This window comes from Phalangium opilio, unplaced genomic scaffold, assembly GCF_054372755.1.
Source record: "Phalangium opilio isolate 3A_F unplaced genomic scaffold, DU_Popi_V2 ptg001304l_1, whole genome shotgun sequence".
Classification (NCBI taxonomy): Eukaryota; Metazoa; Arthropoda; class Arachnida; order Opiliones; family Phalangiidae; genus Phalangium; species Phalangium opilio.
Window position 1 is genome coordinate 371,651 of NW_028324256.1, and position 17,927 is coordinate 389,577.

The 17,927-nt window shown below is 34.8% G+C and overlaps 1 protein-coding gene across 1 annotated transcript; it reads right to left on the reverse strand.

The window, feature by feature from the left end:
- Positions 1–16,025: 16,025 nt before the first annotated feature.
- LOC149583952 (uncharacterized) lies at positions 16,026–17,665 on the reverse strand. Its single transcript, XM_089863964.1, has 5 exons — positions 17,081–17,665; positions 16,839–17,018; positions 16,712–16,783; positions 16,353–16,496; positions 16,026–16,290 (listed from the first exon to the last, which is right to left on the reverse strand). Exons 1-5 carry the CDS (start codon positions 17,131–17,133, stop codon positions 16,026–16,028), a joined length of 714 nt encoding a protein of 237 aa, XP_089720090.1. The 5' UTR covers positions 17,134–17,665.
- Between the last annotated feature and the right edge of the window lie 262 nt (positions 17,666–17,927).

A 17,927-nucleotide genomic window follows, 5' to 3' on the forward strand; every position in this document is an offset into this window, starting at 1 on the left:
ATATTACAGCGTGGTAGCGATAAATTACAGCTTAATATTTTTGTAAGGGATGAGTACAAGTTGGGAATCCAAAATAAACCTCTCCAAGTCGAGACGCAATTTAGAAGCTATTTTTAAATATTTAAATAAATATAAATGAGATTTATTAATTTAATCGTCATTAAATTACCTTAATTCTAGTTAAATCGTTTTAAGAAACTTTATACCTAAAATCATTTTAAACATAGCTATTGTTGATGTTTGAACTCAAGCGTAAGCCTCTTTAGCAATTTTTGGAAAGTTGGTATATAAAGGCGACTGATTAACAATAATAAATTAGAAAACACGCAATTGCGTGAATCTTTGGTGCAAGCCTTGCCATTTGGAAGCTATCGTTTCTCGTAGCCTTAGGCAATCGTCGCACACACCTCAACCCTAACGACGATAGTGGAGTAGAATCCAATGTATATCTCTAAGAACGCGCCTGCTCCGATTTGTCAACTGTGAACGCGGTGACAGGAGTAGTAAGTTACCACACTTTTAGGCATGCAAATTAGCCGAAAATGATCCAAATTTGCATAATTCAGAAATTCCACTTTTGACTATGCAAATTAGGATCTAAATTTGTATAATTCAGAGATCCGACCTTAAACATGTAAATGAACCGAAAATGATTATAATTTGCATAATTCAGAATCACACCTGTCAATCAAAAATGTTAATAAAAGCAATTAGTACATTGATGAATAAGTCATTAGCAATAAATAACTCGACAAGTAAACATGGCAATGTTAGCACCCGCTTACGATTCCTTTTACATTACTTTACCTAGTAATGCCTCCATGCAATTATATCCTGAAAATACTAAAACAAGTTATAGAACTGAACTACCTACAACGTATAATTTATCGGATGGAAATTGGGAGGTTGGATTGTCGGAAATAAATATGCCTTCCAAGTGGGATAACATAACTGATTGTTTTGATGAATTTGTCGTTAGATCGGTGGATCTTGATTATGAGTATGAAATTGGTGAAGGGGGTTGTGGTAATTTGGGTAATATAGTGAGGGGACCGAACGACGAACCTACTAGTATATACCAAAAATTATTCGAAACGTTTAAACAGTCAATAACAACAAAAGCTGGGGATGATATAAATTTTGAAGTAATAACGAAAGAGGGAATGACATTTATGCAAATTAAAATTAACGGAGACAAACAAACGGCTATTAAGTTTCCTAAAGAATATGGAAAAGTACTTGGAATAGCGGAATTAGATTGGGATCGATGGATTTTTCGGGAAACATATATAGCTAGTAATCCTTTAGACATTGCGCGGGATCAATTAGATACCAGAAATTTGGGTAAATTCCAAGTCAAACAATTTGTTTCAAGGGATCGAAATAGAGTCGTTGACGTTGATAAAGATGTTAATAAAGCATCAATCGAAACGAAAGCTTACACGATACCTCACGGAACGTATGAAAGTATAGATACTGTGGTCGAAGCAATGAAAATGGTTTTACCCGAATCGAAACGAAAATATTTCGATTTTGTGTATAATAAAACAGGAACAGTAACAATCAAATGCGGGGTTGGTATTGTTAAAGAGAATACCCCATGGAATAAAATAACCAAAAATGAGGCTAAATATATGGATTATTTTTCAATTACATTTCCAAAAGATAATCCCGGATTAGGTTACATGTTAGGATTTGATAAGAGTCAAGTAGACACTCCGTTGAGGAACAATACGGAAAGTAAACATCTCGGAGATATAAATAGAGGTGTACAAACCTTATTCATTTATACGAGTCTCATATACCCCCAGGTAATAGGTGACTCTTGGGGTGGGCTTTTACGTACAATTCCAAGACCTGAAAACAGTCGAGATAATAAACCTCACGTGTTAACATTCAATCCAATTAATTATTATCCAGTACGTACACCCAATTTTAATTTAGTTGAGATTGATATAAAGACAGATTCGGGAACGAAAATTCCATTCAAACTCGGAAAAACTGTTACGACTTTACATTTTAGAAGGATTCGTAATCACTAATAATGTCTGTACGGAATAGATATTATAATTATTATTTACAACAATCGGGCGGGGCGTTTGTTGGGCCAGTATTTCAAAGAGGAAATGGATTAGGATCGATATTTAAGAGTTTAGTTCGGTTCATAACCCCCATACTCAAACCAGCAGCAAAAGCTGTTGGACGAGAAGCGATAGGTGTCGGAAGTAGATGGTTTGGTGATATATCAACGGGAGCAGATCCTAAAAGCTCTTTCAAAAAGAATATTAAAATTGCGGGGTCTAATTTATTACATAAAGCGGGTGATAAAATAGGGGAAGCGCAATTTGGGAGTGGAAGGCGTAAAAGAAGAAAAAGAGCCAGTAAGCTAGGAAAGAGAAAAGTGAAAAGAATAAGGAAGAAGTCTGATTTTTTAGCTTAAAGAAGACTCGATAAAAATCAAAGGGGGGGTATAAAAGTAGGGAATATACGCGAGTAATAATTAGTTTACGCTTAAGCAGTGACAAATAAAGTTATACAAAAAAATGGAAGGAATGATGTCAGAATTAGATTTGTTCGCTAAACCCGTCTCTAATTTGAATATTGTGGCCAGTAACGATATACAACTACAAACTGTTAATGCTATAACGGATGGTGGTCCATTGGAATTTTTTATTCCCGGAACTCCTGATAGTTATATAGACACTTCAAAAATTAAACTGTACGTTAAGGCTCAAATATTAGGATTTGATACAACTGATAATAAATGGAAAGCTATCGCGGGAAGCGATAAACTCGGCCCGGCTAATTTAACCTTATGGAGTTTATTTGATCAAATAGAAGTTATGTTTAACGATACTCAGGTTCAAGTCGTGAATAATTTGGCCCCATATATCGCTTATTTCGAAACAATGTTAAATTATGGGAAAGAAGCTAAAGACACGCAATTGGCGTTAGAAATGTTTTACAAAGATACAAAACTATCAAATACCGATTCACACCATGCCGATAATAACGGAATGAAATCTAGAAGAACTAGAACCGGAGCATCTAAAATATTTGAAATGATAGGGAGATTACACGTTGATGTATGTAAGATGAACAAGTTCTTATTGAACAACGTTGATATAAAGTTTAAATTTATTAGATCAGCGGATACTTTTCCAATAATTTATCAACCTGGTGCTCCTGCTGCTCCGCCCCAAGGTGGTAACCCTCCTCCTCCTGATCCAATTACTAATTATAAAATCGTTATTAAATCAGCTTCTTTATTTGTACGGAAAATAAAACCAAACACTGAAATTATGTTAGCGCATGCTATGGTTTTGGAAAAAACACCGTGTGTGTATCCCATTAATCAAACTGTGGCAAAGTATTTTAGTATCGAAACCGGGAACAGTGACACGATTAAAGAAAACTTATTTTTGGGTAGAATTCCTAATCGAATGATTATCGGATTCGTTAAAACATCAGCCTTCAATGGGGCTTTATCTCAAAATCCATTTTATTTCGAACACCTAGATTTGAACTTTTTATCAGTTACGGTAGGGAATAAAAATTATCCAGATCAACCTTTCACACCGGATTTTACTCAGGATCATTACTGTAGGGAATACGCGACCTTATTTACGGCTCTAGATATGTATGGGAAAAATAAAGGAAACTACATTAGTCTTTTTGATTATCCTAGAGGTAATACTCTATACGCTGTTGACTTTACACCGGAAGAGCAGGCTAGTGCCGAGCATTGTTCTTTAGAAAAGCACGGTAGTTTAAGGTTGACTATACGTTTTAAAAGACCACTCACTTTCGCGGTAACAGCCATAGTATACGCCGAGTTCGAAAACGAGTTATTAATAACGAGGGATCGTAACGTTTTGTACAAACTAGAGTGAGAGTATGGACGAGTACGTTTATTTACCAACTCGAAAAGATAATAATCTTCTCGTCACAGTTAGAAATAACAAAAGACACGTAACTATCGTCGGTAATTGTTGGGATTTTAAGGAAATTAAAAAGGTGTTGAAAGAAATATAAAATTAAACGTCTCCAACGAAATAGCGTCAAATGATCGCGTGAAAATCATGAAACAACAACAGTACAATCTCTCCGATAAACAAACTATCGAGATAGCCGAAGCTGGCGATGATCTAATTATTTCCATTTCCGATAATGCGAGAACGGAATATATGGTTACTATCAGTAACAAAGTATATCAAAACTTATGGTTGTTGGTGGATTATATAAACTTGTTTTTCCAAGACGTCTTACCCCGCTTCCACAGTACCCTACCGGAAAATTTTCAAGTTGAAGGTTACGTATCCGGAACCGGAACAAAGTATATCGACATTCGACAATACGTATGCGAAAATTCGAATATTCATCGTTACGATTTACTATGGATGGCTACGTGTAAAGGATTTTGTTTAAATAAAACCACGTGGAATCGATTGAAACAAATAAAACCGGAATTGGACCGACAATTGGAAATAAAAGCCAATACCAAGGAATTATTCAGATCAATGATTTTGCGAGACATTACCGAAAGTTTACTGGAAAAGACCAACTTCTGCGGTAATCTTAATTGCCAAGGCGAAATCGAGCATCACGTATCCTGCACCTCAAATTCGAATACTGACTTGAATATCCTACAAGCGATATCGATGTTAAATAAGACGAATCTGAAGAATGAGTTTGAAAAACGATTTGGAGAGAAGAACGAAAATTTGGATCAATTATTTCTTATTATTACCGACAATGTAACGGAATTGAAAAGAGATGTTTTTTACAATTACGTTTGATAAATAAAAAGCTTATTCACAGATGGTTTCTTTCTTTATTTCCCAAATACCTTCAAAGATGGTTAGTAAAAGAATAGCGCGTAAAATCGAAAATATATATTACGATCCGCAACATCCCGCGAGTTTAGGATCGGTGAGAAAATTACAAAAAGCTCTACCAAATATATCAAAGGAAGATATCGAACAATGGTTGATTTCTCAGCCCGCGTATACGAAACATAAACCCAGAAGAAAAATATATCCTAGAAACCAAACGTACGTCACTAGTATGAACGAGGTTTTCCAATGCGATTTAATCGATCTACCCCAATTGTCCAAATACAATAACAAATATCGTTACATTCTAACCGTCATTGACGTCTTGTCGAGATACGCGTGGGCTTTACCGTTAAAAACGAAGGGGGCGAAAGAAATTATAAAAGCTCTCGGCACAATCTTTAAGCAACGTACACCTTCGAGGTTAAATTCTGACGAAGGAAGCGAATTTAAAAACAAAAAAGTGCAAGCCTATCTTAAAAGTAAGGATATCCATTGGTACGCTAGTTACGGAAATTTAAAATGCGCCATGATAGAAAGATGGAATAGAACATTGAAAACGCGAATGTTTCGATTAATGACGAGAAATAACAATTATAATTACACGAAACATTTACAAAAAATTGTCAAGGGATATAACGCTACTGTTCATTCAACAATCGGTATAGCTCCGAAAAACGTAAATATAAATAACGAACATTTAATATGGAAACGATTATACTACAAGAAGAAACGTACAAGCAACAAGGCAAAATTACGAAAGGGTGATTTGGTGAGAATTACGTCCGACAAAGGCGCTTTTGGTAAAGGATACACTGGATATTGGTCGAATGAAATTTTTGTCGTGCATAAAGTACTACTACGTACTCCAACTGCTTACATAATAAAAGACGAAAACGACGAAATAATAAAAGGATCATTCTACGAGCCGGAATTACAAAAAGTTGTTAAATGAACACGGAAGAATTAAACCTTTTTTTAAGCACAGATCCTCGAACGAGACCCTACTTCATAGGAGTGTTCCCGAAAGATATTTTACCCGACCCACCAGAACGGAAACCCTATTGTTTCGTACTCAATTCGGAACCATCCTCAAACGAAGGATTGCATTGGTTAGGAGTCTATATCGATACTAACGATAACGGTTATTTCTTTTGCTCGTACGGTAAAGACCCTAGTTATTACGGTTTTAATCTATCAAGCTACGCTTCCAATTGGTATTACAATAATTGTCAAATACAGCCGAATAGTTCATTTACATGCGGGGGACACGTTATTTTTGTTTTAACAAGTTTGTGTTACGGATTTTCTTTTAATGAAATAATACGAGAATTGTACGATGTGAAAGATAAACCTTACAACGACGTGATTATTATGTTAAATATGTGTATACATTTATTGAATCAAGAGAAAAAATGAAATAAAATATTTTTTATTTTAAAAAAAATTGGTACATTTTCATTTAGACCATTTTATCGGTGTTTTGACTTTTCGCAACTTCATACCAGTAAGGAGACGTCTCGGGCGATAAGGATGACCGTCACCATCATCACCATCATCACCCTCCTCCGCCTCCGGTACACCTCTGGTATATCGTCGATGTCTCTTCGTTTTCGGAGTCGACGTGAGTTTAGGTCGTGGGAATGACTTCTTAATCGTCGAGGGCAACCTCGAGGGTGACCTCGGTGTTGACCTTGAGAGGGCCAGGGGGGTCCCTTGAGGTGATTGTTGTTGCGAAGGAGGCTGTTGCAATACTGAAAACGGATTAGGTGTTAGAAATTGCGGTGTTTGAACGGGTTGTTGTTGTTGTTGAACTTGGAAAACTGGTGGAATATTTGCAACGTTGACGTTAGGAGGTTCTATCAGGCTCTTCATAGTCAAATACTTTTGTAAAGTTAATAAATAATGTCGAAGTTTATCTTCCGAAGAGGTGTTTTGTTTTAAAATCCGACTCATTTCACGATCCAACTCTGTCGCTTCTTTTTCAGCTCCCGATAAAACAGCGGATTCGGGTAGTAAGACCATTCGTTTCATCTCGCTAATGAAGTGATGGTAGATATCAATGTCGGTACCAAAGCAGCTATTAACCCGGGTAAAAATCCTCCCGCCTGTTTTATAAGAAGTTTCCGTTTGTTTTTAGCCAGACCTCTTTTATTAGCGATTTTTCTTATATATACTCGATGTTTTTTAATATAAATTCTATCCTTTTCGGGTAAAGGAATATTGCCCTTTAACAAATTATAAAACGTGTTGTGAACGGCTTTGATTTGACTTTGCTTGGCTTTTTTCAGTACCTTGGTTAATTTTCCTCCGCCACTTTGACTGGCGCGTACCAATCCACGAAAAAATGGTAAATGTCTGTGTAACGGATGACGTCCTCTCTTTCGAATTTTTCGTTTAAAATTTCTTTTTAATACTTTTTTTAACAAACTCGATTTACGCTTTCTCTTAACCATTCCAACTCCTCGAACGTTCCAACGCGAAATAAAAGACATACGGAAACGATAAATAGTTTTATATACAAATTTTATTTGTCATCGCATACAATAATCATATTTCCTTCATGCGGAAAAATATTTGTTCTTAAACGCAAATCATCGTGAATGTTTTGTTTTAAATCGATACACAAGTAAGAATAGGGAGTACCCTTGGTAACAAAATCATACGCTCTAGTTACGAGGTTTTTATTATTCGGAAATATTTGTCTGCTCAAGTAAGTTATTTGAGACCCGTCTCGCGGATTTTTAAAAACAATTATGTACGAAGAGTTAAGACTAATGGTTCGACTCTCTTTACCTTGACCAAAAAGATTTTGAGTTAAAAGAGCGACGGATAAATTTTTATGATGAGAGCCGACGCAAAATATATTAGCGATATGGGAACTATTATAACAAGAGAATGCCAGATCATCTATTATAAGAAAATTATTAATACTTTCATCCCAAAAGGAAGAATCATCCGGGGGGAGTCCTTCCAAAAATTCAATGTTTTTAATTTCTTTTTTCGCAATGTCAAATTTCGGTTGATATTCTTTATAACAGTACACTATCCTGTCCGGAGGTGGTTCGATCAAACAATGGGCGTGTTTCAAAAGGTTAAATATCCACGTCGTTTTACCAGCCATAGTACTACCGGCCAGTAAAATTTGCATGGGGGCTTGGAATTTTATTCTACAAGCATCAAACATTTCTCAAAAAGTTTATTAAAATCGTCAATCCGTTTTTGAAATTGGAGTTTGTTTATTTCTCTCCAATTAACGCGATCTTCGTACGGAATAATAAAAACCACGGGGATATCGTCGAAAGTCACTTTTTTTCTTTTAGAGTTGAAATTCCGTGTTGAAAGCATCTATCGACGATTCGAGAATTAAATCGACGAAACTAGACGTAAACGTTTTGATGGATTCGTCAAAATATTCCACGATTTCTTCCTTTAATCTTCTCTTTTCCCCTTCTTCATCAGCCAGACTCACGTTAGTAATATCGAGTCCGAGAATATAATTACAAAATGGAGCTTGTTTTTGATGCACTTCGTGAGGATTAGTCTCATTCGATCCTCCCCAATCGAATAAGTTATGACAGCTGAAACACATGGTTTTTAAACCGTTGTTCAAGTAAAAGAGACCCGACGCTGCTAGTTCCGCGGGGATAACTTCCAACTCCGACGAATTGGAAGTCCAATGACCATTGAATGATTTTAAACGTAGACTTTCACGATGCATCTTGCTTTAACGAGTATCCAAACGGATATGTTAAAAAATTGTCCGCGATTATTCTCTTATTAAAAGTCACGCCGAAACTTTTTTTCAGATTTCCTAAAAGTAGTTTCGCGCGAGCTTTGTCACGCACAACGTTAAAGGGGATTTCCAAAGTGTAACTAGTTCCCGGAGTGTCTAAAGCCGATTTGATCGAATCAAAGTTAATTATCTGTTCGTTTTTCCTGTTTAACGAAATTCCTTTCATTTTCGTAACGCAATGCCCGGTATTTGTTTTGTAACTGTACGATTTCGGACCCGAAGTAACGAATTCCGATATATACCCATTTGGAACTTCGTCGGTCCAATCACCCATAAATTGTCCGACGGGTGGAAGAAATTCGTCACTTTCTTTGTGAATAAATATAATACTATCCGTATCGCAGTACAAAACCCTTTCTTTTAATTTATTCAGAGTTCGAAATAATTCGATCCGACCGTACGAACTAACGAAACTCCCCAACACTGCCGATCCTTTGTAATATGTCGGGCAAAAATCTTTTTTGAATTTGTAGGTCATTAAACAAACGTCATCGTCGTTAATTGGCCGCATATCCGTTAATTCCAATGTCGGATCCATTATAATTTTAATGAAATCTTGATAATCCTTGACGAAAACCGATTTTGGTTTATCGTTGTTTAAACAATGTCGACCCCATAACGAGTTTAAAGCTAATTTCGCCAACGCGCGTAGAGCTGAATTGTTTGTTACATCTTCGGGTCTAATCTCGATATCTTCTCGTTCTTTAATTAGTCTTAAATATTCCGTTTTTTCCTCGTCGGTGGTAACGTTGCGAGGCCAGCCAGAGTTTTGGATTTTTAGTTTCAAAAATGTATTAATGTAACTGCCGAAAAAACCAGGATCTTTATCCTTGATATAGGTGTACCTTTCGGGGTAATGGTGAACCTCGAAGATTTCCAATATAACGTAACCGGTTTCGACCGCCATGTATATTTCTGGGGTGGGCCAAATCCCTTCGAAAGCTCGCTCGGAGTCGTTATGCCCGCAGGCTGTTTGTATATCGTTTTCCACGCAAGTACGACACAAAGCGAAAAATAGTTTTTTTCTGGTTCGAATTGGTAATGCCGGTATGTAAGCGTCTTTCGGAGCTAATATTTTACAAGACATTACCCCAAAGTAATGATTCAAATCGAATGAAAAATCTCTCGTAATAATCTCCGGGTGATTTTTAGGATAGTCTCTGTTTTTACATACAAAGGGGTACAAACTACAAACATCGTAATATAGAATTTTTTCGTTTGGTTTGGTTTTATGATACAGCCTGAAGCATTCAGTACGACCACCGTATAATGCAGATCTTGGTCCTATCGGATCTCGAAAGTGTAACGAATCGCAAAACTTTCTTACCTCGATTCTGTTTTTCAACATTTCGTCAAACTCGCAACTCCATATTCTAACATATTCAGCGTTCGGCGCGTTACACATGATATCATCATCTCGATCCAGAGTTCTCTCGTATAAATTTTTAAACGTATCTTGCAATAACGGATTCCATTCGCCTCCTTTCGTATGTTTCGGACATCCGTGAATAAAATCTCCGTCAAATTGAAATATTATTTCGGGTTGAGAAGAATAACCATCTACCGGGTATCGTCCAATCTTTTTTTCCCCTTCCAACGAGAGAACCGATTGAATTTTTATTCCGCGTTCTTTTTCTTCCCACGCCAACCATTTTAAAGCGGATTTGCTTTGATTGTAGTTATTCCTGTAGCCGTTACACGGTACTACTCCGAGCGTAAATTCTTCCAAGTATTTATGAAGGAAAATATTCGTGCAGGCCCCCGCTATGGTTAAAGCGTTCATATTTAAAACATCGAAACCAGTTTCCTTCTCGAACAATTGTCTAAATTTATCCATACCCTGTTGTAAAACCTTAACATCCATGATAGTATAATATTCCAGTTCTTCGCGTAAATTATAGACCGATTGTCTCGATTTCGTCGCGTACCATTCGAGAAAATCTTTATAATCTTTTTCTTTCATATGTTCCGGTTGAAAATACTCTTTCGGCGGTAGTGGACCGACATAATCCAAAGTTTCTTCGGTGTGGAATATGTAAGGGAAAAATTCTTTTCTATTTTCGCCCAAAGAAAACGTCGCGGGGAACGATCTTAATGGTTGCGAGACGAAATTGAAAGAGTCGATAAATTTCATTTTTTGATTTTTCAAAAAAATGGCCAACATTTTGCTTCCGTCAAAAACAATATCCGGTATGATGTTCAATTTTAATAACCCACGAAGAATAAAGAACGAATCGAACCCTTTACTGTTATGAGCTAACAACGTAATATTTTCAAAAACCGGTTTAGTTGCTTTAAGCCGTTTTGTCGCGTGTTGGAAAACCATTTCTTTCGTCCGGAATAAATAATTTAGAAATTTATCGACGCAGTCGAACCCCCGAAATATCTCGTACTCGTAATTGTTCCCTTCATTTTCTTGCATAGCGCTTACGAGTAAGACAGGGACGTGTTCGTTATTTTTAACGATCGATTCGGTATCGAAATAACAATATCTGGTTTTTTCGTACGTTCTCGAAAGAGGCATAACGTAACAACGGTTCCTCTCGTGTACGCGTAAACAGTTTTTACATGGTTTCGAGCAAGAGTGTTTTTCTTTCAGTTCTAGTCCGCATTTTAAACACCTTTTAAAGTTATCGCACGTTCCGTTAGATATATGAAAATTCAAACATTCTTCTCCTTTAAAATAACGATGGCATTTTCGACATTTAACAGGTTTAATTAGTTTATCTTCGTGGAATACATTTAAAGTTCTACATCTACTACATTTAACTCGAGTTTCGCAAAAGTGATTATTCTTTTGATTAGTTCCGTGAAATACTTTTAAACATTTAGAACAATAAGATATACCGCCAAACATTGTATGCAATTCCTTAACTACATGCACGTGATCATTAACTAACAATAGAAAAATTTGTTTTTCCTTGAAAGGTCCGACAAAATATTTTTCTAAATTATCAGCTCTGAATATAATAATTTGATATTCGTTTAAGTAAGTTTGAAAATTTTGAATATCTAATAAATTAACGGTATCCGGAGAAATATTAGCGTTTTTATATAATTGCTCCGCTTTTTCTTTTTGGAGGGGGTGATTACATTTTTTTATCTTTCTAAAATAATTAATTGACTCGTTCGTTGGTTGATACTTTTCATTCGTATTCTTTTCGAATCTCTTATCAGCCAAATAAATTCCTATCACCAAAGCTCTTCCAAAACATAAGTTATCGGTATTGTCAATGTAAATATAATTTGGACTCGTTTTTATAAACGTATCCAAAATTACTATATTTCTATTTTTTAATGATTTTGATCGATGTCCAACGGGTACGTCGCAATGTAAAAAATAACGTCAAAAACTAAAGAGCTTTGTAAATGGAAATTTCGATTTGATTGCGCAACTTGACTTATAGCTCCTATTACTCTTTCAGCCGTTAATTCATTAATATTCATAAACCTTAAATTTATCGGACTATCCAACTCATCCGAACGAATACAAAATCTAACTCTATTATATCCTTGCTGGTTGCGTAATAATTCAAAGAGTATGGAATTAATTATACTAACAAACGTTTCGTTTACTTCGGTTAATTTAATATGTTCTAAATTTTTAAATTTAATTTTACATTCTACTTGATTACATTTGTATTTTCTTGATTTTTTATCTAATATTTTTTCGCAGTATAAAATTGTTTAGGATTAGCTTTAACGCTTAAATTTAGCGGTTCTTCATTTTCGGAATCGCTCGAACTACTCATCTTTAAATGAGTAAGTTTATCAAATTGTTTAGAGTTTTATATATTTTTTTTTCGTTTTTCTTCTTTTTCTTTTAAATCGATTTCGACTCTGTGTTGTAACATGGCCGCGTAAGGTGATAGTTGTTTTCTGGTGGGATGATTTTCCGGTCCCGAGTAGTCCCTTTCAATTTCCTCGGAAAAATTACGACCAGCGATGGGAACGTTTCCACACCTCATTCCTGACCGAAAAACAAATCTGCATAACGGTTGTTCGTAGCCATGAACAGCCATTGGATGATTGTCGGCTCTCCATCCAGTCAAGGTGGTAAGGCAAGAAAAACAACGAACGGTTTTAGGACTAATGCAATAAAAACCGCTAGCTGCCATGTCATCCACGCTAATACCTTCGACAGACCATATCTTGAACGTAGATAATCTATTAACTTCGAGTCTCATATCCATCCCATCCACCATGTAATAATTGTCTTCTTTTTTTTATGTTAAATAGTAGTAGTAATTGATATATTGGGTATATAGTATATATAGATACGTTAATAGATATACGAGTAATAGATATTGGGATTCCATATTGATTAATTATTCGTTTTTGTTAAAAAACGAATAATTTTTCGTGATCTTGTCGGGATTATCGATGATATGCTTGGCGATCTTGTTCACGATAGATCGAATTTGTTTACATTCGACGCTATCTTTAGACGCGACAAATCTTAATCTTCTTCCATCGCATTGCCAAATATCTTTATTATCTCTATCTTTTATATCCTCGTACTTGTATATTTGAATATCGAAATAAAAATCGTCATGCGACGCTGGTAATGAAGTCACGTAACTAGCTAAACCTCGTTTAATATCGTATCGAGGGACAATGCCGGTTTTTTCGATAGTATTTTCCTCTTTAACGTTTTTAATTTACTCAAAAATATCTATCTCCTCTTCATCATCAGATATATTAAGTTTTCGCTTACCGAGTGAAGATGAAGATGCCATAACGAACGTCGAGTGAAGAACGAATGAAATATCCGAAAATCCCGAGAGTTTATATACACCGTCCCCTGCCGCCCCCGGGGGAGGGGGGTGACACACGGCGTCCCCGCGCGCTAGCGCGCGGGGAACGCTTAATTATACGGTTAAAAATATTTTTTTCCCAGTAATAATTACGATAGGAATTCTCGTAGATAATTATAGCCTCTATAAAATTTTTTAAAAGTTGGAATTCTCGTGGATAATTATACGATACCTCTTGGTTATAAAAATATATTTTGAATTCTCGTCGTTAATGATACTTAATGATACCTCTTGGTTATAAAATATATTTTGAATTCTCGTCGTTAATGATACTTAATGATACCTCTTGATTATAAAATATATTTTGAATTCTCGTCGTTAATGATACTTAATGATACCCTAGGTATATACAATGTAACAAAAATAATTGCTGGCTGTGGGTATACTTTTTAATGATGGGTAGATATACGATTTCAAACACCTGGATACCCCTAGGTTATCAAATATATTTTTTAAAAGTAATTTACCGAGAATTCTAGTCGTTAATTATACTTAATGATACTTTTAGGTTGTAAAATATATTTTTTTTATTACAATGTATCAAAAATAATTGCCTTTTTTATCTGGCTGCGGGTATAATTTTTAATGATATTAGATATACGATTGGAACACCTGAATTCCCCTAGGTTACAAAATATATTTTTTAAATTACATTGTATCAAAAAAATAATTGCTTTTTTATACGATGCACCTGGGTGTAATTACCGAGAAGTATTTTTTGCTTCGATTTGGGTGGAGTTTATGTAGAAGGCTAAAAGACGCTTTCCAATACACGTCCTACACAGATGGAAAGCTTTAATTGGTATTTAATGGTTTTATAAAAAACGAAAAAGTGTGGGAATTTAAACAGGGATTTTTCGGGGGAAAGGTGCTCCGATCTTAAAATGGATGATATTTTTGGAAAAAGGTCGAAGGGTTAAAATTATACTTTCAAAAATCACGTGTGAATTCTCCCAAGGTTTTTATTTTCTCGTAATTATCAGGTATAAGAATTTCTATCGCTTAAGGGTAATATTATGGAATTTTTAAGTGGAGATATTTTACTATAAAAAGACCCCGAGTTTTTGTTAGGAAAGTCAATCGAAAGTAAATGTTTGAAACTGCACTGCTCGTTCCTGAATAAAAATACCCGTGATGTGTTGTGAGTAATACTATTTTTATAAAAATATGGCTATGTTTCGCGATTTGAACTTACACTTAACAAAAAGCGGTGTAACGGTAACTGTTTGTCCGCGGGGAAGAGACGTAGAACCAACAGTTATTGTTGAAAGTGGAAACTTTATTTTAATACCGTATAAAATATGGTACATCTTGAACAAACGTAAATCTGAATTCGCGGCCTGTATGCAGAAATCGTCAATTAAATTTTTACGTTGTCAAAACATCTATATATCTATTACGAATTTGGGTCTTGTCTTTACGTATGACGAAAGCGTTCCAGTAACAATTAAACCCGAAGTATTTGCGCTTATTATGCAAGACCCCATGAACGGGTTTATTTCAACCCATATTAACTTTATTATTAATCAAAGAATTTTCATAAAAAATATGCTACTCACCTTTCGAATTCTTTTGGGTGATTTTGAAAAAAAACTATTGGATGTTAAACGCGAGTATAAAACTACCTTACACGCATTTTGCAGCACGTTAAATTTAACCGATCTGTTAAAATCTTACGAAAATAATTTACGTAATCCTCAAAATATTCAATGTGTTTTAAGCATTCAACAAATGATTTCGTACTGTTTAATTGAATTTTAAAAAATCTTTTAATAACATGTAAAATTAAAATACAACAATAATAAATGGTATATATTTGGAAAAAGTTAATATTTTTTTAGAAAAAGAGTTAAACATTTAAAGGATAATCAAAAATTTCCATAAATGCCGTATTAATATCATCGGGATGGCCGCGACAGGGGTAATGAATATTAACCATAAAAACGGGGAAGCAAATACCCACTATCTTATTATAGCGGGGACAGGATAGAGTTCTACAATAGAAAGCCTTTGAAATATTTCTATCGATTTCAGACACCTCTCTTCCTTTACAAACGCAGCACGGTACGAATGCATATGAATGAGTTTCGAAGATTCTAAAATACATAGCTACTTTTACTTAATTATAGTTTTTAATGGTACAAATATCACTTACCCTGCAGATGCCCTTTCTACCGCTAAAGCTGCGGTAATTTCTAACGGTACTTGGGTTCTATAAAAAACACTCTTAAGAAACTAGAAGCTTAAAAACAACTAGTAAACTTTTAGCTTACAGAGAGTCCATCTCCTGTAACTGCGGCTGAGGATTATCTTCTGGGAGACCCATGTTTTTTAAGACTTTCTCGGATGAAGCGTTAAAAGAAAATGATAAAGTTTTCCCCTAGATTTCTACTATTTAAAGAATTATTATAAGGCGTTGTCAAGGATAACAACTTTCCTAGCTTTAATTTTTGATATTCGAGAGGCTCTTGAAAAACATTGGTTACAGTGTTCGTATTTTAGTGGGGATTTTTAATAGAATGTTTAAGCTTCATATAAATGACGAGACATTTTTTCTTAAAAACTTATATATATATTTTATTCATTTATTTGATAGACATAATTAGGAATATTTCTAAGATAGAGAGGTGAAGCGAATCTAGAATTGAGAAGAAGGTCAATAGGCAAGTAATATTCATAGTAGTTGAGACAGATAATTGATTGATAGAGAGGACAGTCTTCGTGGTTGCAGAAATAGAGCTTGTAGTGCGTAGTTTGAAGTTGATATTGGATTGACAGAGAATAGTTCGTTGGAGAGTAGTTTTTACAGCGAGGACAGGGGGTGATTCGAGAGTACATGTAGCTATAATAAAAAATATATAAGTAAAATCGGTTTTTTAAAACAAAAAAGGTTTTTTAACTTACTTTAGATCAATTTCGTCATCCGTGGCGTGTAGGTCTTCTTGTAGAAAGTAATTGTAGGATTTAGGAAGATGGGCGTTGTTAATGTAGTAAGAGTTAGTGGATGTTTGATAGATATTAACTGGATGGAATTGTCCTTCCATCCAGCTGAGACAAATTAATGTATGGTAGAGAATACAGTTGTGGTTCATGCAGTAAAATAATTTAAAGGATATAGTATTAGTATTTATTATTCCGGAAAAGGTACGAAAATTATATTGGAAGTGGTTACAGGATGAACAGGGAGTAATATAAGAATACATGGCGCTGTAAAAATCTATATTAATTTCGATTAAAATTAACAAAATAGTTTTTTAGCTTACTCTAAATTAATTTCTACATCTTCGGTATCTGAATAAAATGCATTTTCATTCTCGTCATCACTTTCGGATGCGCTATATAAAACAGTATTAGTATATATCTTGCTAGATATAAGACAAAAAAACTTACGTTTCTTCAGATGATTCCGTAGAGACCACATCCGGGTCGTCCGCTTCGGCGAACATATCAATACTCGCGATTAATTCGTTTATTTCCTCCTCCACTCCATCTGGGATATCATCTTCCTCGAGGATGATGATTGGATCAACTTCCAATTCATCATCGATATCCCAGAGTTGGGGTAGAGCGCTATATATAAAATAGATCCGGTATTAAAAAATAATTTTAACTTGTTAGCTAAAATAACTTACAATTCCTCAGCCGGTTGAACAGCGTTTGAGTCAAAAGATTTTGCTGGACACATTTTTTCTAGTAGTACTCTAGACTTTGAAGATATTTTCAAACTTAAAGTTTTTTTGCGTTATGATGTGAAACTTTGAAATCCGTTCAGTTTATATATGAAATTTTCAAGGTTGTTAGCTTAAGAAGTCTAGTTAGGAATTTGTAATGAGCGTCGAGGTCATCCCTGGTTTTCTTAGAAAAATATTTAACTGTTGGTTTTTTATGTATTAACGACTTTAAAGAAGGGTCCATATTAATGAGCGTCCCTATCGAAAAATATTTATCAGTCGTTTTAAGAAGGGTGCATATTATAAATGTATAATTTTAAAAGAGGCCCTCACAACGTGCGTGTTTCTTATAAGATATTATTACTTTTCAGACTTGAATGAAAAACAATTTTCGGAATTAAATACCACAGGCCAAACTGAGTTACAGAGTGGTCAGGATCTAAACTGTCTTTTTTGTGAAAAAGACGATATTGCTAGTTTCTCATCTATTGGTGGTGAAATTCATTACTGCGTTAACAATAATTGTGAAAAATTTAAAAAAGCCATTTATAAAAAATACGGTAAAGTTTTAATCACCAATATTGAAAACGCTTACGCGATTCTGGACAATAGTTTTTTTTGTATCAATTGTAACCAGTTTTGTTACAAAGCTCAACGTCAAGAAAAAGAATGTTCATACTGGGATAGTGAAGAGGAATCAAACTATTATTTGTGTAGCTTCCCCAAAAAATGAGAGAAATTTATTCGTACAATTTTAATGAAAAAAATATTATTGAACATGATTGTAAAAATAACGTACCTCGGTTAG

Bases quoted from the DNA above. Each gene is read 5' to 3' on its own strand.
- LOC149583952 (XM_089863964.1), bottom strand. From the start codon at position 17,133: ATGTGTCCAGCAAAATCTTTTGACTCAAACGCTGTTCAACCGGCTGAG. The intron at 16,784-16,838 runs GTAAGTTTTTTT...TGTTTTATATAG, and splicing joins ACGGAATCATCTGAAGAAAC to CGCATCCGAAAGTGATGACG. The intron at 16,291-16,352 runs GTAAGTTAAAAA...TTTTTATTATAG, and splicing joins GATGACGAAATTGATCTAAA to CTACATGTACTCTCGAATCA.